This window comes from Cyanistes caeruleus, chromosome 3 (assembly GCF_971803275.1).
Source record: "Cyanistes caeruleus chromosome 3, bCyaCae1.hap1.1, whole genome shotgun sequence".
NCBI lineage: Eukaryota > Metazoa > Chordata > Aves > Passeriformes > Paridae > Cyanistes > Cyanistes caeruleus.
The window spans coordinates 75106570-75131632 of record NC_141703.1 but is presented as its reverse complement, the minus strand read 5'-3'; the positions used below and the strand labels follow the sequence as shown (position 1 = coordinate 75131632).

Here is a 25063-nt window from a genome sequence, read left to right as displayed (position 1 = left end):
TTTGTGATGTGGCTACCTTTGAGAGCAAGTGACTTGTTTCTTAGCTCAGGGGTCCTTTATAATCTATGTTTCTGCATTTCTGAATTTGAAACCAGTTCCTAAACCCAAAAACATGAGAATATTCCCTCTTCCCTGTCCCCCTACCCTCTCCCCACTGTTGTAAAGACATATACCCAGGGGAGCAGTCCAAGAGCAGAAGTATGGGAAAGAGGAACAGAAAGTGGAAGTAGATCTGTACGCTAATGATAATGAGCCCAAATTAATTAACCATCAGATTTTCACCAGGGTTTGTGAGCAGTGGAGGGGTACAGAGACAAGTGTGTCCTCCTTACTCTGTTTTTGTGAAAAAACTTGACCTTTCCTGCCAGAATACATTTTTCAGTGTTTGGAAGCTAGGCTTGGCTCTTGAGCATCAGGGCAAAAAAGACATCAAGAACAAAATTATATGAGAAGCATAATTTATTAGGAAACTTGACCGTAACAGGAGAAGTTGTGATAAATTATATAAATTTATTTGGCTTAAAATAAATAATTATTAAGACTATACTGCTGTAGAATTTGAACAGAAGTCTGTTCTGACCTGAGAATCATGAAATGCTGAAAAATGCAGCAGATAAAAACATACAGTGTGCACATGGAAAAACACTGCAATCAACAATTAAACCAGCTGGTGCTCTTCATTCGTCGAACAATCCGTTTGGCACGAGGATCAAACTGGAACTGAGTTGTTCCATGGAAGAAATACACATAGCCTAGAAGTAAAATTTAATCCAATTATATTTCATGGGTGACTTTTTTCAGTGTTTTGTAAAAAAAAAATAATTCCCACTATAGACAGTCCATGTATACATGATATTTTTCATTTCCTTTTCATTAAATTTTATAACAAATTTTTGAAAAAAAAAATTCTATATGTAGAAACCCAAATATAAAACATTAGTTAAAGGTAAGTTTCACTCACCATCTTTCTGGAAAGCAGCATCAACTCTGCCAATGTTTCCAAAGTAGGAGACTATTTTCTTGGGATACCCATGGTCCATGGATTTTTTCTTTTCATCATATCTTAGAAGAAGAAATGTCATTACAATTTATGAGAAAGCAGACAATAATTTGAAAGTCAAAAGCAAATTCTTACATGCAAGTCTACTATTATTAAGAAGGCTCATAAAGACTCTCAAATTTGCCTTAAACCAAGACATTAACTTAAGTAGCTTTTTGATTTTTATTATTAACTTTCTCTTAGAGATTTCTCTGAGATTTGAAAATCCTACCTATGGTAAAGTTTGTCACAATGTTCCTAGGGACTCTGACAACACAGATCAAAAATTAATTTATGTAAATTGTTTATTTATTTATGGACTAGCAGAGCCTTGGCCATCACTTGCACATGAAATTAATTTCAATTTCAAGGCACTGAATATCCATTTCAACATAAAAACAAAACATAAAACTTTGGAGAAGAGAGTAGCACAGTCCTGAACCATAGCTGAATTAGTGTCAGGGACAGACTTCTTAAACAAAATTGCTATCTCAAAATTGTCATGACATTCAATTAGAAATACAAACAATTTTTAAATTGGAGAATATTTATAATTACTTCATAGAGGAATTAAATTACAGCATTTTGCATTGATGACTCATTTTGTTTGAAAAGTTCATTAAAAGTGGACACTGTCAAAACATAGCACAAAAAAGTAGCACTCTTGTAGAAGAAAAGTGAGTAATCCCCTAGAAACTGACTCTTTTTTGTTGGGTAGCTTTTCATTCAGGTGGAAGTACTTATAATCCTGATACAGGAATCTAATGTTTGGGGGGAAAAAAATGATGAAAAGATGACATTTTCTAGCAAATGCCTAATTTTTTTTAAACTCCAAAGAAACACATTTAAATTTCTGTAATATGCCTGGTTTAAGCACCAATCCACTCAAACCATGTCATGATACATCTGTCCTCAGGGAAATGAAAACATGTCTTGTAAATGAACATTAAATCTTACCTCCAGTATCTGTCAGCCACAAAGAAGTATGTTTTTCCTGTGGTTTCATCATTGTAAGCTGCATTAACTCTTTTAACAGTCTTTGGGAACCCAAAGCGATAGATTTGTTTGGGATAGCCAGGTAGAACATCATATCCCCTGATGACCCAATATTTATCCTCTGAAAAAGATGAGCAAGTTTCATTTGTTTTTGCTGTTTATAAAAAGCATTTACTTGCATTTTAGATGTCTGGAAGACAATGTGTCTAGATGTCAGTATTATTCCTTTCAGCTTACTACTTTAGAAAATATTTCTAATTCTTTTACTGGGACTAAATCATGAAGACAGGAGAAATGGCTTTTCCTTTTATGAATAAAACATTAGAATCATGAGGTGTGTTGGATAGAACTTTTCCCAGAATTAAAAAAATTGAATATAAGGTATTTTTCTGGATAACAACTTGTGGAGGGCTCGAGGTTGATGAGTAAAACCATTGACATTGGATAGGCGTATTGAATTTGTTAAATATGCATATGTAATATGCTATTTGATTATAGAACCATACAATATTTTGAAAACTAGGCAATGTACATCAAATTAAACTATTAGGAAAAGCACATATCTAATAAAAATGCTTTGACAATTTTAGATGAAATGAACAAATTTATATATGGTAATAGGTCATGTACTATAGTATGTGCATAATGAATTTATTTGAGATATTTAAAGGTATTTGAGACCTTGGAATAGAAGGACTGATTGTTAGTTCAGTGAACAGTTATCCTCTCACAATACAGTTTTCCACCAATGTATTTTTGCATTTTTTTTTCAAAATATAACAAATACTAATAAGAATATCAGTAATTGTAGCATAAAAATGCCTGTATTTGTCAATTGAAGTCAGTAAAAATCCTTCTGCACAAAGTGAAGTGCTGTTACCTGAAGAGAACTAAACCTGAAGAAGGGTAGCTGTTCTTATATATGTGTATATATATTATATGCCCTGTTTTATCAGGGCATTAACTCTAACAGAGGGGAAATTTTCTAGATTATTATTTCTGGAGATCCATTACTGCAATATGATCCTCTGGTAATTATTTTCAGAATTATAAGATTATCTGTTCTACTTCCTTAAAAACACTTTAACTTCTGTAACTGCAGAGTTTGTAAGAAACAGGAAGTAACAGGTCACAAAAAGTGGAGACCTTCTTATTAAATTACCTTTAAAAATTACAATTTCATCTGTCTCAACGTTTTCATAAGCAGCTTGAATTCCTGATGGTAACCTTGGCCAGAACAGTGAGATAAAATTGAGCTCCGTCTCTGTCCTTGCAGGATGCTTGCGCAGCATGTATCTGTTTTAGACAAAATATAAGTCATAAAATAATTCCACTCCTATCTAAACTTCAAAATAATTATTATAGCTCCTGGAGTACAACAGATGGGAGATGGGGAGATGGGTTGGACCCCGTCCACTGAGTGTAAACAAAATCTAGAGCAAAGACATTAGTAATTTTAGCGCCTCAATCATGTGCTAAAAATTAAGCAAATTGAGTATAAGGCCTTCTACTTCTCTGTGGGGCAATAAGGCTCAGAAATCCTTCTCTCTGGCAGTGCTTTCACTTCTGTCCCTGCTCCTGTACTGAGGATGAGTGTGAGACCCATGGACACATTGCTAACCGGTACATGAGTGCTCTTGCTTTACTGTTTATTTTCATCAGTTTCAGAGATAAGTGGGTCAAAGTGCTGGGCACAGTGATAGAAAAGCTGGAAAACAACCTACAAGCTCCTGTCAGCTTCTCCGCTCTTGTCAAATAGGACTTTTTGAATTAATAATCTGAGAATGTTCTTCTAGTGCTTCTCTTTGCATTACATTCCAAAAGGACAGTTTTCCCTCATGGATTTTTTTAAACTACTGAATATTTTAAATAAATAATATATATGTTTATTTCTGTTACCTGCCCTTGAAGAAGAATATTTCTCCACGTAGGGTAGTAATAGAATCAAATGTCAAATTTGGGTCACAAGCTTCTGGAGTTATGGGTCCTGTTGGCTGCACAGCAACATTAGACCGTCCTGTAGGATGAATATTTATAATTTAGTGTGGTGAAATATAAGGAGAAGGTTCAGAATATCTCTGAGGACTCAGAAAGCACATTTTATATAAAATGAAAAAGGATATTATTTTAAAGTAAGAGTCTGTCATTAAATGTGGATTTCTAATGTTGATAAAACAAGTTGAGTTAATCTTTTCCAAAATGAGATTTTTGTGGAACTGGACTTTAGCTGAAGTTAGCTTCCAGGAATTTTCTCTCTTTTGTTATCCACTTTTCAAAACCGGTTAAACTTCTCATTTGGGTGGAATATTAAATATTTTTGTTTAACTATTTACCAGCCTCCCAAATATATATATTAAATAAATATATATTTTCTTACCATAAATGGCCTGAATTCCATCAATGTCATCCTGAGGAAGAAGGAATTCATTGGGATCAGTGTAGGAGTAAGTTGGATACATCAGTGCTCCAGGATCATTTGAATGAGACAGACCCAGTGAATGGCCAAGCTCATGGGCAAGAACAATGAACAAATTGTAGCCTGCAGGATGAAAACCATATGAAACAAGATAAAATCTGTTTCAATACTCTACACAATTGACTAAATGGGAAACTAATATACACTAGAGATACAAGAGAGACTGTAAGCAAGTCTATCATTGTAACAACACAAAAGCATTGATACAGAACAAATTTAAGAGTATGTAAAGGATGTCTGGCCTTAATTGTGTTCTCATTGTCAATTCTCTAGTGTCCTTCTGCCTTAAACATGAGTTGTTTCCCCTGCTATCACATAAACTTTTCGCATCAAGGATCATGTCCATGGTGAGGTATTGTTGGCAGTAATCCAACAGAAAAAACAACTTCAAAACAAGCAATGAGATTACAGTTTCGGTGATACTTGGAGCTCCCTAGTAAGCACTCCACTTTGAAGTGCTAGGTTAAGAAAAAGAAAGAATTTGTCCTCAGAAGTCTACCAACAGATTTTCCTGTATCCAAGTTTTAATCTTCCCTCTGAATGATAAAGTATTTTAAAGCACTGACTTTAAAATCATTATAAACCCTTATGATGTAATATCACATTATAAGTGCCAATATGATCTAAAAAATCTATTTTCTGCAAGTTTGTGCCTAAAAGTGGCAGTAAAAAAAACAACAAAGAAGGGCAATCAATTTTAAAGATCTGTCCCTTTTGCTCACTTTTCTGCCAGTAGTCAGGCTCATGAAATAGTAAGCATCACATGAGGTAAGACTGTATGAGGTTAAAACTATATAGATTCATCTACAAAAGCTTACCTCTTCCATCTTTTGTCCAAGCTTCCTCCTCATCCATATGCACATCTCCACCAATACCTTCACCAGGCTGGAATGCATGAGCCAGCTGTCCATTGGGACCATCAAAAGGGGAATTGTCACGGTGGTCTAATATGAAGAGGTAAAAAATTAGTTAAAATCCTAAATTACTTCTATAAATTCAGATGGGTATTTAATATCCTGCATTATCATTGTTACCTCTATAAGCAAAAGAGATCATTATATCTGCCTCCTTGTCCTCAACCTTTTGGAATGTCAATGGTGTCACGTTGCTCCAGACACTGAGAGCTTTTCTGATTGCTTCATCTACATCAGCTCGTCTCATCTTTGGGGTGTAATTCAAAATCCTTCAAAGAAAACCCAACATATAATATATTCTTTAGAAAACAGTTGAAATTTCAATACCTTATCTGAAACACAATTACTTGTGAAAAAATCAAAAATCTTAGATGTATCTTTCATGAATGAAAATTAATAAAGGCTTTGTTTTAGATACTGCACTCTAAAGTATCTGTCTTCCAGAAATCACTAAATCACTGCATATGTTCATATATATGGCATAATCTGATTCCTTCTGAACCCCACCCTGAAGTCGGTATGCTAGATTAATACATTTTTGAACCAGATTAGGAAAGATTACCTGTATGTCAGATTATTTCTTTTCCATTTGGGATTCCCTGGTGTGAACACATATTTCTCTACATCAGGTACACCACATCTGGGTTTTTTCATCACCTCCAGTGTGTCAAGATCAGGTTTTCCTGTCACTTCTAGCCCAAAGAAAGACTGCATTTCCTTGAGCTTTGCAGTAAGGGGGTTTTCACCACCACTTCTTACATGGGGATGATGATCCCTTTGAAGGTCGTAGAAATTCTGTAGATAGCTCTGAATCAGAGTTTAAAAAAAGAAAAAGAACATTGTGACTTATCACTACTGTCTTTGGTCACACTTAAAATTTTCTAAGTAATCTTAAACTATTCCCATATTGATATATCCTGTGTTTACCAGGACTAGCAACAACTCCTCCACTACAGTTTGCCCACAGTTTTTTTAATTTGTTGTTTCACTGATGAAATATATCAAGAAATGTCTTGAAAATCTAATATCTACTATTAATAATTAATTCTATATTACTTACTGCACTCAATTACTCTAACAATAAAGCTTACAAGAAAGCTTATAACTGGTATCATCCAAGGAAATTGAGGCTGTCAGTGAGACTCCACACAGCCAGAACTCCCACCAGTAGAGAGTCAGACTTGGTGAATAATGCCTTTTATTTTTAGCTACAGAATATGATACTAGAAACCCAGGCCTTCCTACTGACTTTCAATAATTTTGTCTACAACAAATTATGTTGTGTCTGTGTGAGTTCCCTTTTTCCAAAATATTCTACAAGAGACCTCTTCAGCCAAAACATGGAAAAACATGTTGCCTTCTTCAAGCAAGTTTCCTTCCTTATATTATTAAGAGCAGTTATATCACAAGTTTCAAAGCACATTCTGAAATGTAAATTGCTGCTGAGTTTTACTGTTGCTGTTAGAACTCATACCTCAGCAGTTTTGTTATTACTTTACTGTCAACACCAAAAGTGAAGTATACAATATTCAGATGACTTCTGAGTAAATCAGTTCCACATAATTTTCACACATTTTTCAACATTCACAGGCTGATAGGAAAAGCTCTCTTAGAACCTCTGCAAGATGGCAAATCTTTAGTTTCCACCCATATTCTGTGAATTACAATTATAGTTATCTCTCAGAATACCTTATGTTTCCCTTAGATATACACTGAAAAAAATACCTCTACAAGCTCTAGGGTTTTTCCTTCATCTTCTGCTTCTGGAGCCACAGGAAATGCAGAGGAGACGGCCACATATAGCCACAGGAGAATTGCAAAAGTCTTCATCCTTCTCTAAGGTTGTCTGCCTCAGTTTCACTCTTGAGCTACTGAGCACACTTCTCAGCTGTGTTTATATAGCTGATAGTAAATCTGTGACAGCCTGACTCATGCTGTATAATATCCTCTGATTAGTAAAAATGATGCATAGCAGTTTCATCATCAGGTAGTGACACAAGGTGTTTAACCCATATTACCATCCTTATTTTGCCCAAGTCTTCTGGTTTGGGCAATTTTATAGCATGTTTAATAAATAAGGAAATGTTTTTCAGGCAAAATGTGGAGCTACGTTTCACAACTACATTTCATTTCACATTTCATATTTTTTTTTTGAATCATTAATTTAGACTATTTATGGCACAGTGTTTTGAAAAACTGGAGAAATAATGAGAAATAATATTTAAGAGCAGCATAATATATTTTACAAAAACCAAATTATTCTACATATGCTGCATATGATTTAATCTTAAACAGACTATATAATATAATGTAGCAATGATAATATAATAGCAATGTTAATGTAGTAGCAAGATACTGACAGTACAAAGAACCAATCTTATTTAGCAATTATCAGCAGCATAACTCCAGGAGGACTGTCATCTTACAGTTATCTAACAGCTGTATCTAAAACAATCTTATGATTTTAGCAGAAGTGAGTGCTGAAATGATTCAACCTTTTTTTACCAATATTAACAATTTTGGTCATGCTGGAATGTGTAATCTGGGTTCCCATTTGTATGGTAAATAACATTTCTACTCTTGCCAGCATGGATACGGTCTCTGCTGCAGTAGTGTGTTTCAATTCAGGCAGAGCAAGATGATGAGAAGAAAAGACACCGTGAAAGACAACAGGAATTTTCATCAGTGTGCAAAAAAGAAGAGTAAAGTAACCATTTTTTTCCCTGTACTCAATGCTTCATGGAAGGAAGAATGAGAGGACCCATGATAAAAGTTGGTAAATATAAGGAAGTATTTAAAAAATGTTTAGCAACCTCCAGTCTCCAAGACCCTAGTATGGTCTTAACCAACAGTGATTAAGTTTAGACGTGAGGTTTGGGATTCAAATGCCAGAACATTAGTGTTATTTGGAATTCCCTAGGGTATCACACCTGATCTCCATTTGCCCTGGAAGGGTGCAGGTCTCTGTAGCTCCTGTGCCAAAGCAGCCAGCCCTGGGTGGGTGTCTGAAGTACAGGAAAATGAGTAATGAGGTAGAATCTGCTTTAAGGGTTTTGTTGTGTAAATATCTGTAAGTTATTTAGGTCTCCATTTAGGTCTACCATTTTGGACAGTGAATTCTAGAGAGTGGTTCAACTGACTGCATGACACAGACTTCTGGATGAGAAGAATTGCTCTCCATACTGCATTGACTGTCTTGGCCAGGTCCCTAACAGTGATAAGAGAAGTTCAGATATCCTGGACTGTAGACTCCTAAACAGAGGAAAACATTTCTAACTGTAAGCATCAGAGTAATTGGCCTGAAGGAGATGTGTGTTTGTTAACTCCACAGGCTGTCAGGTACAGGCTGGACATCTTTCAGGATGGTTTTGACATTTTTGTCCTTATTTGGGGTAAAGACCTTTATTGTAAACCTTAGAAAAGAAACAGTAAATGTTAGTGTGAGAGGGAGAAATACAAATAAATGTCATTATTTTAATTATGCTGGGAAATTCTTCACTTACTTTCTGAAACATCATAAAAAATAATCTATTTAATCTGATAAGCTACGCTCACTGCAGTGTATCACTCCCTAATTACACCTAGGTTCAGCAGACTTTACACTACTCTTGGGAAAAGTAAATTACCATAAACCTTCCAATGTGAGTCATATAGCTTGCCTGGAGTGATTGATTAAAGCTAGTGCAGCTAAGGCAGAATCTGGGATTTGAAATGACTAGGTAAAGAATTCCTCAAAGGGTACTGCTGTAGACTAAAGAAATTCGACTTCATGGTTCATAGTCCAAGGAGACTTAATTGCTGGTTATTCTTACTCCATCTTGATTCAGACATGTACAAAAAGAATTTTGTGTGTTGGATACTTTTCCAAAGACTTGGCTACAGCTCAAAGGATTTTGGGATTTGTGAAATGCTGCTTAACTTCTCTAACTCTTTCTGAACTAGTCTAATGACCCTGTAAATTTTTCTCCTTCCTGTGTTTCTTTAGGATGGTTATTATATTTTCTGATTCAATATCTGCACTTCTTATTTTTTTCCATAAGAAGCAGTTAATTTCTTATTCCTTCTATATTTTTCCCCCTTTTATTTTCTGAAGGTATCACAGACACGTTTAAACACATACATGCAAAGAAGAGAAGCACATTAATCAGATGCATCTGGTGGCTGAGATGGGAACATAAGGAAATCCTGTGCTGTGGCTTTCACAGAGACTTTCTTCTCCATTGCAGATTTCTGTGCAGGGTCAGTGGTCATATTTTAATGTGATAAGAGGACACTGAATTAGGCAGAGGGTCAGACAGGACTCCTGGCTTTTTTCTATGACACTTTAAATAAATTACTTGCCAGGGCAGCCAATGGAAGGACTAGAAAATCCTGAACTCCAGCACTAGCTGTGGGAACATTTTGTGCTTTTGAGGAGTGAAAAACTTTAAGCAGCATCAGGAAGAGGAAACAGAAGCAACGACATCCCCCTGTCTTGGGAATTCCCATGGTGTTGAGCTACCAAGTCATGTCCCATTTCACCATCTGCATTGACTTCCTACTGCATGTCCTTTGGCACAGCTCCTTTGAACCCCCACTCGAGGGAAGGCCAGGTTTCAGTAATCTTCTTTCCCATGGTATGGCAGCTAGCACAACAACACCTTCTCCTTCTCAAGCACTTGCCTTCAGACAAAGGCTCAAATCCTAACAGAAGGAGACATGAACACGCCAAAATGTAAGTGAGGCCTCCTCAAAGGAGGAGGTCTCATGAGAGTTGTTACTGAGTGCCAACTGGTGTCTGCACAGTTCCTCACTTTCCTTGTGGGACCATTGTGTTGCACCTGCACTTGACTGGCACTGTCCTGGCCTCTCACTAAACCCCATTTCCAGTTATTTTCCTATGTGAGTGGCTTTATCCTGCCTGGGGGAGCTCAGTGAGAGCCTCTGGGGTGCGGCCAGGCCTGGAGGCCCCTGTGTCAGTGCTGCTGTGACTGGAGAGATGCCAGGGTGCACACAAGTCCATTGGGTACATATGTACATGTGTATGTACCTGTTGGGGTACAAACACAGCCTCACTGCTGGACCTGGGGCCAGGGAGCTGCAGCAGCCTCAGGTCTATCAGGGTACCAGACATGGTGAACTCTAAACACACTGTCCTTACCTGGAGTTTGTTTAAAATCATAGAAATTTAGAATCATGGAATGACTTGGATTGGAAGAAACATTAATGGTCATTTTGTTCCAACATCTTTACCATAGGTAGTGGCACCTTCCACCAGACCAGGTTGCTCAAAACCCCATCCAACATGGTCTTGAACACTTCCATGGATGGGACATCCATAACTTCTGTGGCAACTATTCCAGTGCTTCGCTACACTCCAAGTAAAGAACCTCTTCCCAAGATTTAATCTAAATCTCTTGTATTTTAATCTGAAACCTTTTGCCCTTGTCCTATCACTATCTGCCCCTGTAAAAAGTCCCTAAACCTCTTTCTTATAAGTCACTCTTAAGTACTGGAAGCCCACAATGATGTGTCCCTGAAGCCTTCTTTTCCCAGCTCTCTAAGCCTGTCTTCATAGCAGAGCTATTCCAGAGCTGCTTACATGGAAAATCTCTGTGTCATCAAAGGAGAGACAGAAACTTTACACTTACCTATCCACAACAGCTCTTCAGAGACAGCTCTTGTCTGGACCCAAAATATCATTGCCTCACCCTGAATCACAGTGCTAGGTCTGGTACCCATCTGCTAAGACACTGCTAAAGAAGAGAAAGTGGCATAGATGTCAAGCCAGTGCTTTCAAGAATTTTTTCAGTGTACACCCAAGCAGTACAGATTTGTGTCTCCCTGTATTTGCAATAATCCTGCTTTATTTTTACACTTCTTCCTCAGCAAAACTGCATCCTTATTCCTTGTGTTGAGACAAGAGACCTCAAAGTGTCCCTTTTCTAGGTACTGTACTGACTGCTCCTCACTTTTAGGTCTGCACAAAAATGTAAACACTGCCAGAGGTCTACCCAGAATTGTTTCCCTTTTCAGTGTTAAATGAAAGAGACATTTAGGCAGAGACATTAAGGGGAGATTTCTCCAGAAGAATTTCCCAGCCTTGAACAACTTTCTGTCTCTGTGATTTTGATTTACTTTGTGCCTCACTTACTTAGAGCTTGAAGCTATTTCCCTATTCCCCTAGCTGTCTCTGGTAACATATTCTAATGACTTCCACCCACACCCCTGACTGAATAATGAAAAAACTAAATTCACAGTGTGAATCATTGTGGGGTTTCCCTAAATCAAGTCTCTCACAACAAAATTACTGTAGAAAAGGGAACATTGATTGGTAGTTATGTAATTTTAATGTTACAAAAATGGAAACGGGTACCTCATAATTCTAAGAATTGTTTACTGTTACAATTTGTCATAATTATGTTTGCAACTGCTTTCTCAATAGCAGGTGACACTACAAAATAAGCATTGTTCCCACAGGAAGTACTTTTCTTTCCATTCTGTGCTTTTTTGTATATCCTAATCTTCTAACAACTTTCCAATCTATTTTGAAACAACAAAATAAAAACCTTTTTGCAAACCTAGGATATTATCCTGAAACAATCTATTTTCCTGGGTGAATGTTACTTTTCACGTGAAGTCTAATGTGATGTAAAGATGTAAGTTGTGTCACTGTGCAGCAATATTCTATTGAATGCCAGATATTTGCTTGAAGTTACAGGGTTCATGAGGAGTTTTCCTTTAATAAACAAAGTAAATTTTAATATTTAGATGAAACAGCCAAAGGTAAGCCTCCAAATCAGCTGTCCTGAAGTTTACACAAGCTCATGGCTTCATGTCACCTGGTGTTAAACATTTCCTTTATAGAACTGCTGTTGGTGCTACTCCAAGGGAATGATCAGTCACTCGGTTTACAAACCAGGGTGCAGTGCTTGGCAGTATTAGGAATGTAACTATAATTCAAACCACTCAGAAGTCCAAAGGCCACTGTGATAGGGCCCAGGATGACAGGTGCTGAATCAGTTCTAACTATCCTATTGTAGAAAAGCAATTCAGTGTGACCAGTCCCACGCTAGGGCAGCGCCTGTGTCACACCTCAGTGACTGGCACAGTCTCAGACATGGCATCATCAATGATTCCAGTAAAAGAAAAAGGGAAGGAGTGCCACTTTCCATGCCAAGCACCTGTTTCCTGAGCACAGGAAAATAAAATTATATTCTTCATCTTTGCAGTTGGGCTGTTACCTGGGATGGGAATCTGGTCTGTTGTGTCCAAGTCTTGATTTCCTGAGATGGCAGATTGCCTTGGGATGCCCTGCAGAACCAACATTACCAAGCTTTGCTTCTAAACTAGGTGGCTATCACACAAGCTGTGTGGATGTAAAACTTGTTCTGAAAGAGGCAGCAAGAAGAATCAATGTGTCCAGACTGATCTACAAACTAAATCTGCGTATTTCGTAGGGATCTGCACCATTTGGGACATACTGGAACTCCTATAGATTCACAGTCCCCCAGTTAGACACATGGCACAAATGCCAAAACATCCAATGAGACAGCTACTGCTTGTAAACCTGCGAAGGTGGTTTTCTTCCTGGCAGCCAGATGGAAGTTCAGAGGCTGCCAGGGAATAATCTGGAAGCAAAGTCTGCTCCTGGGCACTTTTAAAGTATTTTTCTCTGTAACAGAAACAGCACCTAAAACATGTATCTTTGTAGCTCTGAGTTGTCTTAAACACCTCTGAACCTACAAGCCTGCTGGTTTTGCTACCAAGAAACGTTTTTTCCCCCCTACAGCATTTCCACTAACCAAATTAAAAAATCTCACTAGGAACAAGTTCCTGCAGACAATATTTAAATGGACTCACTTTAATCTCATTCTGTTCTACAAGAATTTATCAGTTACCTTTGTCTGGTTTACTGAGGTGATAAACTCTCTGCTCTTAGTCTGAGTGTTTAAATCACTACACAATATCTTTCAGTTCAGGTCAGCACCTCAGACCAACCTTGTTTGATCTTATATTTGTAATCCTGCCAAGAACAATATCAAAGGTCATTCGTCCCTTCTAGGCAGGATGAGTGTGTGAAACCAAGAAAACCAATAAATAGCAAGAGTAAGAACTTGCAAGCCAAACAGCTTTTTTCTTTGGTTAGATAGTGCTGGGACTTCCATGTTGAGCCTTCTTGATTGTGTCTGATGGTCATGCTATGGAGTTCTTGGAAAGCAAAAGGCAAATATATACCTTCAAATATAGTCAAAATGTCCTCCAAGACAAGATGGTGAAAACCATAACAAATAAGACCATTACATATAAAACACAGAAGGAAACAGAGAAATTCTTGTGATCTGAGTTCTAGAGTCACATAATAAGCCTGGTCCTTGTGAGAGAGAGATTTTTGTCTTCATCCAGGTTTCTATGCAAACAGGGTAGAAATTGGCTAGAACAGGGAAAACCTGGTGTGTTCAGGAGACTGAGAAAACTATAACTGGGATGCTTGGACCAAGTGTACCACAGACAATGAGTGCATTTAACTCAGACCCTAGGTTTCAAACTGTATTTCAGAAGAGCACAGGATATTGTATACAGGTCAATCACCTTCAATTCAAAAGTCTTTTTTCACTCAAATGGAAAGGCTGTCTTGTTAGTAGTACCAGAGATTTTTAAAATAAGAACTGTGAAGAAAAAATGATACCAACATCAGAACTACAAAACAATCATGGAAGGTCTAGGACCAGCCAGCTTTATTCTGAGATCCATAATCTCATCTGAAAGACAATATTTCCAAAAGAAATTTGAATAAACCAGAGCTGGAAGAGATTATCCCACTTAAAATAACATGGTCTCATGCAGTTATCCACAGTGGAAATGATGTGCAAAGCACAGACACCATAGAACATCAGCAGTAGGAACAACAGAATAAAACTATTCAAACCAGAACAGTTAGAAACTTCCTGAAGGAACAAAAAAACCCCAAAAAAACCCCAAAAAACACAACCCAAAAAAACCCACAAAACCCCACCAAAAAAAAAAATCCACTAACAAAAACATAACCAAAAACACTATAAGTGTGAGCCAAGCTGATCATGCATATTTTTAACTTTCATAGTTTTATCTGAGACCATGGACTGATTAAGACTTGCAGCTGTGAGACCAATCAAAAAGCCATACCAGGAACATGAAGGAAATACAGAATTAGAAAACAGGAACAGTAAAAGGAGACTAATAAGAAAGAAATACACAGCACGGAAATATTTCCTGCTAAATTAAATAGAAACTTTCGAGTTACAGGGCTTGAACCTACTTCTCCAACTTTGGCAATATCAGAACCTGACCAGAGCTACTCATTTCCTTTTCTCAAGGTGCTGCCATTAAAATTAATCATTTTTACTTTAGTTCTACTTGGACAGCAAAGCCTTGTTTGCCACCTCTACAGCAGGTGTGGCAGCAGTATTTGTCTTGCAAGATTGACAATGCCATTATACAGTTTTGACCCTGATAGAATTCAGATAAAGATTCCTCAGTGACTGGAGTGCCCCATTTGAGTATCCCTGCTACCAGAACTTTTAAAAATGCATCAGAAAAAAGGTTACATTAAGTGTATTGAAATATCTCACTGCAATCTTGTAGTACAATTTTATGCATAAATAGAATGCAACCCACCTTGTCCCAACAGGACTGGAGACAATGGGCACAATCTGAAACACAGGAGGTTCCCTCTCAACATCAGGAAACACTTTTTTTGACTGTGAGAGTGACAGAAAATTGTCAGAATGTGAGGTGGTGTAGTCTCTCCTTTGTGCAAAAGCAGTATCCCCAAAAGGCCACTCAGTAGTGTACTCTAGGTGGGCTTGAGCAGAAGGGGTTGAACATGATAACCCCCGGAGGCCCAACCAACCTTTTGGCAATTCTGTGATTCATGGAGAAGCAGAATCAAATGGAACAACTATTTTTTCTCAACTTTTTTCCTTTTTGGGGGATGTTGTTTAATCAGGGGGAGGCATTTGTTGCTGGGAGAGATTTTTTTATATGCATGAAAGAAAGGATAACTTCTCTAAGACCTTAGATCTTGCTAGTTGTCCATGTAAATAATTGTGGCCCCCAAGTGATGTCTGGCTTCAGCATCAGGTAAATTATGTCAGCAGTATTGAACTGGCAGCTGGTTCATGTCTGCTCCCTGTGTCCAGAGCGCTGTGAGACTGGCCACAGAGGCTGTCACAGGCAGAAAACATGGAGCACTTGGACAAATATGGAAAGGACTCATAGCCCCACCCCATTGCTCACCTCCCTCTGATGAGAACTTCTGTCCCATGGTGAAGCACCAATGTGGAAATACCAACAGTGTGGAGGCCCTCAGGAGCCCTCTTTGACACACAGCCCTCCCATTAGATCAGCTGGTCCTGCACCTCCTGGATCCCCAGGAACATTCACATCCCTGTAGCTTGCAGCCATGCTCCAGCTGCTGGTGTTCAGTTCTCTTAAGCTCTTCAGCAGCCAGTCCAGCATGAAGCTCACCCAAACTCACACAGAAAGATCTCACCCAGACATAAGGCGTGATTTACTGAGAAGACAGGACCAAATGTGCAGGGCATGGCCAAAAAAGCAGCTGACTGCAATCTGTTTGCACACAACCAACCCCTCTCATGCACTTATCCCTCTATTTTCCCTTGATCCTTTCATTTCCTTGCCCTTGTTCTTTCCAGTAATCACCATACAATAAATTTTGAACATCCCCATAGTCCCCTTTGAACATGACAAAATAAATGGTATGAAATGCACTATTGCTCTTACCTGGGATGTTGATCCCTACCCACCCAGCCCCTAAGGTAAGGTGATGGGCACCTTCTCATTGACACAGGACAGGTGTCCCCCAGCCAATGGGGACTGTCCAGGGAAAACTGGAGAATATGTAGGAAAACCTACATATGTAGGGTGATGAAGAAGTTGAGAAGAATGAAAAGAAGATGGCAGAAATAATAAAATCAATCACAAAATCAAATTTTGTATCAAAAGTAAAAACTGCATTGTTGTTTAAGCTAGGTAAGCTAGCCAGCCTGATGTTAACTACTTTCCTGTGTGCACATCAATATGCTGAATACTGTTCTATTATTTAAAGAAACACAGATTATGCAGGGACTGATGACTGATGATTGTGCAGGATGTCTTCTGACTAGTGCTGAAGTACCTTTACATTTTATATATTTATAAAAGGAAAAGCTTTTCTAGCACAATAACAATACATTCTTTCCAACACCATTACAGATTTAATTTTCTTAACATGGAAACCAAAAGTTTGTCTTTAGGAAGCGTGTAACTCTCTTCTTTTCAAGGTCAAACTCAAATTGCTTTCTTCCACTGAAGAAATAAAGGAAGTCTAGAAAAAAAACAAAACAAAACAAAACCCCAAACCCAGATGAATTATTATATTGTGGATATAAAGATTAGTACATTTTAACAACATCCTCAAAGAGCTCAAAGCAACCTTTGGATACAAATATGCTGCCAACAGCATCTAGTCCCAGGTGTAACCTCTGCAAAAGATGGTGCAGCAGCATGGAGACATCCTTCACAGCAAACCAGCCATGCACGTGCTGCACCGTGTACTTTATGAACCCCACAAGATCACTCTACAAAAGATGCATCCTGTGTGTTTCTTCTGTTTAAAACATCTGCTCTTACACACCAGCTGTGCTGAACACCCAGCAGGGTATGTTTGCAGCCACCTGTGGGCAGGTATTGCACAGAGCAGAGTGTGGCACAGAGCACAGCAAGGTGTGAGCAGGCACTTCCTCAGTGGGTGCTGCCAGATTCCATGCAGGGAGGGAGAGGTCCAGCCTGGGCTAGTCATGTCCACATTGCCCTCTCGGGAGTGAGGTCTCTCAGCTCCATGTGTGAGACTCATTTAGGAGGAAGAAGTAAGATTTGCTTAGAATTATGAAAAAATTACCACACATGGGTTTGGATGCGCAGCAGATGAGGAGCAAGGAGACAACTGGGAAGCTGTGACACTTGGCAGTGTGAATGTATCCTTGAGTCTAGCCCTGCATTTCCATGTCTAAATAACATTCACCCTTCTGCAAGAGAAACTGGTGTTGACTGTTTCATGTCAGAGGGCTAGGCTGTAATAGGAACACCTTATGTTGTTGAGATGTCACTGTGTTGAGTGTTTTTCTTCAGGGTGTGGTGTGCACATCAGCATGAATACAGATGTATCTCTCCCCTAGAGCTGGCCTTTCCAGAGGGGCAGCTGTCACCAAAGGTGTACCATCACCATTTTTCAAGGGGGTAAAGTGAAGCATGGGAGTGTTATGTGACTGCTTCAGGGTCTTGGTCATCCTGTGGGTTCTGAGCAGCATGTGGAAGTACCTGTCTCTGCCCAAGCAACCTCAGCCCTATCACACTGAGCATTTCAAACAGATTTTAGCAAGAACAGTTACTCACTTTCATATTGAAAAACAGCATCAATCTTCCCATTAATTCCTGGAAATGCATCTCTTAGCAGTAATGACTTCCTATCCATAGACTGATTTCTTTTATCATAACTGAGAAAAATTATAAACAAACAGGAGTCAGTGAAACCTGAAAGCAGTTTATGATTAATTCCTCTCAGCTCATTATCTTCTACCTATCAACAGAAATCCAAGTTCATTGAAGATTTTCAGTGTCATTTGGTAGTGTAGAAAGAGACACAATTTGCCATAAATTAATTACTACTTTACTAGCTGCACTGGATTAATTGCTTCTATTTACTCCACGTATGAATACCTAATATTGGAACCATCACCATAAATCTGTTTTTAATTTTTTTAAGTGACCATGCCTAAAGGAGCAATAGATAATAGATTATAAAAATATTTCCTTCATGTTGTATCTCTGTAATAAAGAATTTTTCATGAAAAATCTGGACTTTTTCTGAAGTTATAATGTATTTTAAGTCAGTTTACTTGTTACTTACAGCAAGCTATTATATTTTTGGTGATGTGCAGTTTATCTCTCTGTGCTGGAATAAGAAGACTTGTGAAAGTTTTTCCCTTCTATAACTTGCTTAGCAAGAGGTTTAATGATCAAACTCTTCATCATTCAGGTTACAAGAGTTTGACCTAAAATATGAAGGTTTGATCATCTGCTTTAACTACAGACATGTAGCTGAATAATTCTCTAGGGTGATCTCTATATACAACCATTTGGGCATTGTTGTGGAAGGAAAGAGAAGTTTTGTTGTCATCTAAAATAATTCAGGTTATTTACTGCTTCCATTACAGGAGCACCTCCTTCAGCTGTTAGAAATCTATGTCCTGTAAGACAAACTCGAGCAGTAAGGATGGGATTGAAATGAAAAAACAAAAACCATGCACAGTATATAATTCTTTACAGTACATGGCATTTATCAGCAACTTTATGAAACTATCTGTTAGTAACTGGAAAGTGGGTGACATCCTCCTTCTTACTCCACAGAAACATGTTTGATGTGTGAATAATGAACTTCTGCCTGATTTCCTGAGACAATTTGTGGAGCTGTACAATGACCTTTTAACCAAGACAACTAAATAAAAACAAAAAAACAAATAAACAAATAAACTGTTATATGAACGAAAACGAAAACTAAAAGCACTGTTCTACCTCCTTTCAAGTATTTTTTCACAGCCAGTTGTGACACTGAAAGAGATCACCAAAAGTGTCTGACTAATGCATCCTAAATCATGACAGGATATTGACCATGTGATTATGTTTGCTTTTGTTTAGAAAAGTAGCACAGGAAATATTACCTCCAAAATTTGTCCGCTATGAAGTAATATGTTTTCCCCTCAATTCCATTATGAAAAGCAGCATCAATTTTGGAAACATCCTTTGAAAAGCCCAGGGTGTAGAGTTTTTGGGGGTATCCAGGAAGTATGATATCTCCTCTCACAACCCAGAATTCATTCCCTATTAAGAAAAGTTGATAACAACAGGTTGTGAATATCTTCTTCTGGGAATGACACAATGTTTTTCATGAAAGCTGGTGGTTACTTGAAAATAATCATTGAATTTGAAAATAACTGAAAGTAGTTCTAGAGTCAAAAAAAATGCAATAGTTCTCCACATTACTTTTTTTGAAAACTGAAATTTCAGTCTTTTTTCATATTAATGCTAGTATCATTCCTAAATTCAATAGAAAATTTCCCAGAAGAAAAATAATAACATTTATTTTGGCAGGGAAAATTTTCAATGTGGATATTAAGAAATAAGATAGATGATCTTTAACTTAGATAATAATTTTATTATTTCTGTGACTGAAACACGCCAATTTATTGGACTAAATTCAAGACTGTAGAATCCTACAGAAAGAGCTTAAGTTGCTTTGAAGACAGATGCAAAGTCTCTAGGCTACTTGGGAAGAAAACAGGAAAATCAAAAGACAACATTTTACCTTTAAAAATGACCATTTCATCTTTTTCAGGAATTTCATATGCAGCATCGACACCAGGTGGCAGCTGTGGCCAGAATGAAGATACCAACTCAAAGTCAACTGTTCTGACTGCTGGATGTTTGCGCCAAATATGCCTTGTGTAAATATAGAACAGGTTTTAAATAAAATTGGACGTTCACACACACTAAGGCATGAAACCACATCATGGCCATCAGGGCAGTATTTATCTGATATAACTCAGCTATGTACCTGAGTTAGTCATGCTACATTCCCTATGAACTTAATGTAAAGACAGTTATTTCCATGGTGGGATTGCTCTCTTCTTGATGCAGACATTTAAAATAAGTCAGATGAGCTGTTCTGTCAAAACATTTATTTCCCCTTATGCACCAGTGGAGCTTAGAGAGACCTGTTTCACAAGGCTGATATGCACTAAGACTTTGGCAACAAAAGCCCAATTTTCCTTTCCTTTTATTAGTACACTAAATCCTCACTACAGGAACTCCTCAAGCAGGTATTTTGTCAGGGCTGGAAAGCTCTCAGCTCTCTCAAAGCAAGGACAGCAAAGAGGGCGTGAAGTGTCCCAGAGCTGGTGATGTGTTTTGCCAAAGCTGAAGTCTCCCTGATGCTGAACACCTGGGACTTGATTACAGCCTATAGTGAGGACAGCACATGTTTTCAGAGGAGCCATTTCCCCCACCCTCTTCACGGCACCCCTGTTCCAAATGTCATCCTCCTCCTTATACTTATCTCTCTTGATTTCTCCACCACCCTCTTTGTTTTCGTTTTCCATCTTGTCTCCTGATTCCCTGTCTTATCTTCCTGTCAAAAATGGCTGATATTCAAATTAAAGTTACTTTTCTGTGCTGTGTGGCATAATTTAAAAAGTGACACTCAGGTATTTTACTTTCAGAAGCTGACTTACTTGTCTTTAAAGAACATTATTTCTCCACGGAAAGTGGTGACAGCATCAAACGTTAAATTGGAGCTGCAGCTGTTTGGCAGTGCAGGATCTTTTGACTCAGTTGGGTCTTTTATCTCAGTAGATTCCCTTTGATCATTGTTTGTGTTAGGAGATGATCCTAAAAGAAGCAGTTTATGGAAGAAATTACAGTGTGAACTCACTGAGGTATATCCAGTACACAAAAATGTCACTGAAAGGTCTCCAAAGTCTTTGAAATTAAAAGCAGTAGTTGATGAAAAATTCTGAATTACCATAGAGGTACTGTATGCCAGTAATATCATCCTGATGAAGAAGGTGTACTGAAGGGTCAAATTTCCTGTAAACTGGATACATCAGAGCACTGGGGTCTTTGGAATGGGAAAGTCCCAGTGAGTGGCCAAACTCATGGGCAGCGACATAAAACAGGTTCGCGCCTGAAAACATCAAACAAAACACATAATAGGAGAGCTATGTCTTTTTATTTCTCCTGAATAACAAGAAGGGCATAAGGTAGGTCAGAAGATTTCAGAGATGCTTGCTCAAGAAAATGAACTTGTGGGAAATTCAGTTGGAGATGAAATTCTGGTCAGAAGTAAAAATAATGGAATCATAGCAGAGTGCAAGGAAATAGTCTGTAGATCCTGCAGAATTCAGTGTAGAAGAAGGACCCTGGGCCAGTACAAGTGAGGTAATTGTGAAGGAAGAGGTTTGAGGAGTGGGAAGAAGTGGGGCCCCCTTACAAATAAAGCTCCCCCAGGGCATGGCAGAAGCTGAGCTGGCGTCTTCTTAAACCAGAGGCTCAGAGGCTTTTTATTGCTATGCAAACCATATGCTCCTTCAAATCCGTGGCAATTTAAACACTTTGTAAGAGAGAGGAGACAGATACCGTACCCTTGATTCCATGTGCAACTTGCTTCAGGAAGGCTTGGAGAACTTAGTTACCTACCCTCTGTGCTTTTGGTCCATGTTTCATCCTCATCAAAGTGAGCATCTCCACCAAAGTCCTTTCCAGGTGCATAAGCATGGGCAAGGGAGCCTCCTGGGCCGTCAAAGGGGATGAAGTCATTGTGACCTGAGGAGCGAACCCCAAACACAGCTGACTGGGGTTCTCACACACATTGAGTAGCACACAGCAGGTATTGATCCAGTGAACTACTGGCAGCTCCCTAAATTTTCTTCCTCTTTCTCTTCATCTGACTCTATCCCTCCCCCAAAATGTTTCAAGAGCTGTAACTGTAGCACCGAGAGCAAGAACTTAATTTTTCTGTCTGCTTGTTCAGCTGGACATTGATCTCCACATGTGCTATGTATGGGAGAAATCATTCCAGGTCAACTGCTCCATATAGGCAGTAACTTGTAATGGTTACATAGAGATTTACCTCTGGCTGCAAAGGAGATCATTATGTCTGCATCACCTCTGTCCTTCTTGATGAATCTCAGCGGGGTCACACTGCTCCAAACACTTAACGCTTTCTTGATCGCTGAGTTGACATCTGCTGGATGCAGGTCCGGTGTGTAGTTCACTATCCTTTAAAATATGGGAGAGAACAAGTTGTGTTGTTACCACTCACCCTGTGCTTCACAGTGTCTTGACATGAAGAATTCCATTGTGATTACCTGTATGTCAAGACTTGTTTTGTCCATTTTGGCTCTCCTGCAAAGGTGGAGAACCCAGCTACATCAGGGAATCCACAGCGGTGTTTCTGTACCAAGTCCAAAGTGCCAGAATCCAGTTTCCCTGTCATCTCCAACCCAAAGAATTCCTGCATTTCTTTTAGTTTTTGGGTCATTGCATTATTACTTTTCCAAACAAAAGGCTCCCCATCTTTCTTAAAGCCATAGTAATTTTCCAGGTACTTCTAATGAAAAAGAGAAACAGAAACCCCCAAAACTTAGAACAATCAATGATGTTTGCTTTTAAGCAATATATAAGATATTAATGATATTAAACTTATAATATTATTACTTTTAATATTAAAATAATATTTAAGATATTATATTGAACTAACACAAATCAGTCATGTGCCTTTGCTGCTTTTCTTTCTGTTCTATGGATAGTTTGCTAAAGCCTGTATGAATATTTTTCTCTTAATGGTAGTTTTTTACATTGTATTATCACTATAAATATTTTGTAGTTATCAAAAGACATTTAAAATTAACATTTTTTAAAATAGATTATTTTCTGACAACTTGCCTTGCCCTCCAAGGTTACCTAGAGTCCTTTAGAGAAAGTAATTTGAAATACATAACTGAATATAAAATTTCAGTAGTTGCATCCTGTTTCCCCACATTTTAGACAGTAATAGTTCAGAAAAAATATAACTATACTTCATGAGGGGTTATATTTCATAATATCACAAAGCACATAAATAACCACATTTCCACCTGAACTACAAACCAACCCTAGACTGACACAGGAGCTTAATTATTTGTAGAATTAACACGGAGTGAATGCATCATTGGATTTAATTGGTATCTAGAAAAAAGTAAAATAAGATGGTGCTAAGGTAGCCTTTGTCATCACATATGCACTTTGAGAAATATTCACTCAGTTATTTATTCTACTTGCTCTTTGGCTGCTCTATACTAGTTACACAGACTGCTGTGGATGCTCAGTTGTAGCTAAACATCTCCCAGATCTCTATCTTCCTCACCTGGATAAGCTGCACATCTTCTTCCTTTGGCTGTCTCATACTTGCAGGAAGAGCACAAGAAAGTGCTGCACATAATAATAGGAGAAATAGGAGATTTTCCATTCTCATTTCCACTAGCCTTTATAGAAGTCTTTTTTGTAGTCTTCCACACACCTGCATCACCTTTATATAGTACTTTTCTGCTTTATAAAGCTTTCCAATTCCTGACTCATTGATTCACACAATGTCTAGTTAGCAACAGAACAGCAAAACAAGAGTTTTACCATAAAACAGATCAGTGCTGTCTTTCATCCGGTTCCACCCTTGTGCAGGTTTTGCAACATGGAAATATGATTAATGAGAATATAATAGACCTGTAGTTCTTTTTAATGAGCTTATTCACCTTTTAATTGTTAAAATGTAGTCTTGCTCTCCAAAACTTAAAGCATATCTCTTTAACGTTTTCCATTCAAAGATAATATTTATTTCAGAAGGCTTGTTGAAGTGCCTAAAGGGATAAATATTCACAGAATGTTACAGGACTGTAGACTACAAACAGAAAATTAGTTTTCTAGTTTGTTGGGTTTTTTTTTTTTCAGGGGGGCTTATATCTTTTCTTTTGGAGGCTATTGTAGTGCCACTATATTTTCCTTTGGTAGAGTCCTGTCAGTGCTATAACTTCTTGCTTGATGAAGCAATGATTTGTTAAGGCAGTTTTTAAAAAACAGTTTGCACTGGATGAAATGATCTTTTTTTTTTCTGCAGGAAAATGTGAAATTAACACAAATAAATGAAAGCACTTTTCCCAGCATATATAAAAATTATAAAAATTAAGCCAAGATATTTTAATGCTACTTTTATTCAGCAGGTTTTTTACTTTCCCAGAGAATTGCCCCATTCTCCTTCTTTGATACTTACTATAAGGTTTTAAAAAGCTCTGAGGTTTCCTGGATCAAACTTTTTGATGGCTGTCCTTGTCAGAGAGACAAGGACAAGACTCTGTTCTCAATTTCTGCCGCTGGTGGTAAGAACTGGTGAGACTCAACAGCAGGCCCACTCTAGATTGGGTCCACTTGTCCTCCATGCCAAATCACACCCTTCATGCACTACCAAAAATGAGGACAAAGCAGTGGGGATTGGAATCCTGAAGAGAGATGTCTTCTGCCATTGAAGACAGTCCTACATATCCAAGACTTCTGTGTGGGGCTGGCACAAGATTTTGGGTAAGCTTGCAGCACTGGGAAGCAGGTGAGACTTTGAATGTGCAGAGAGATAAACCCCCTTCCACAGAGCGGTCAGCATAATAGAGATGTGAAAGGAGAGTTCATAAATATATTGTACACTTGAGGTATTTGCTGAAATTATTTCCTGCTGGAGATCACTGTGTTGGTACCAGAAGGATCCCCAGAGCAGAGCATGCCTGTGGCTATCCACAGCAGGACATGAAGGATTGCTAGGTCTGGGCAGCTGAAACAGCAAGGCAAGGCTGGTGGGACTCCACAAGGGTTATCTGGTCACTGAGGTCTGAATTTGTATCCAAAGAGCAGACAGCTAAATGAAGCATTTCCATCAGGGAGAGAACCCCTCCCTAGTCCTGGAAGGAGATGGGCAGGCACAGGGAATGACCCAGGAATGGACCAACTGAGCCAAGGCGAAGCAAAATCCCCTGAGGGAGCTTG

At 38.3% G+C, this 25063-nt stretch overlaps 2 protein-coding genes across 3 annotated transcripts; both read right to left on the bottom strand.

The window, feature by feature from the left end:
* Positions 1 to 444: 444 nt before the first annotated feature.
* Positions 445 to 7373, bottom strand: LOC111924335 (interstitial collagenase-like). Of its 2 annotated transcripts, none has more exons than XM_023920515.2 (10): positions 7151 to 7373; positions 5988 to 6232; positions 5546 to 5694; positions 5330 to 5455; positions 4413 to 4574; positions 3935 to 4052; positions 3198 to 3331; positions 1997 to 2156; positions 962 to 1062; positions 445 to 752 (listed from the first exon to the last, which is right to left on the bottom strand). In XM_023920515.2, exons 1-10 carry the CDS (start codon positions 7253 to 7255, stop codon positions 652 to 654), a joined length of 1401 nt encoding a protein of 466 aa, XP_023776283.2. In that variant the 5' UTR covers positions 7256 to 7373; the 3' UTR covers positions 445 to 651. The 2 variants fall into 2 exon arrangements, with proteins under 2 accessions (XP_023776283.2, XP_086738125.1); XM_086881999.1 differs by lacking the exon at positions 7151 to 7373 and adding an exon at positions 6486 to 6588.
* Positions 7374 to 14120: 6747 nt separating this feature from the next.
* LOC111924329 (stromelysin-1-like) lies at positions 14121 to 23637 on the bottom strand. Its single transcript, XM_023920502.2, has 10 exons — positions 23406 to 23637; positions 22369 to 22610; positions 22131 to 22279; positions 21698 to 21823; positions 21024 to 21185; positions 20734 to 20890; positions 19809 to 19942; positions 19165 to 19324; positions 17840 to 17940; positions 14121 to 16772 (listed from the first exon to the last, which is right to left on the bottom strand). The coding sequence occupies exons 1-10, from the start codon at positions 23511 to 23513 to the stop codon at positions 16672 to 16674; spliced, it is 1440 nt and encodes a 479-aa protein (XP_023776270.2). The 5' UTR covers positions 23514 to 23637; the 3' UTR covers positions 14121 to 16671.
* Between the last annotated feature and the right edge of the window lie 1426 nt (positions 23638 to 25063).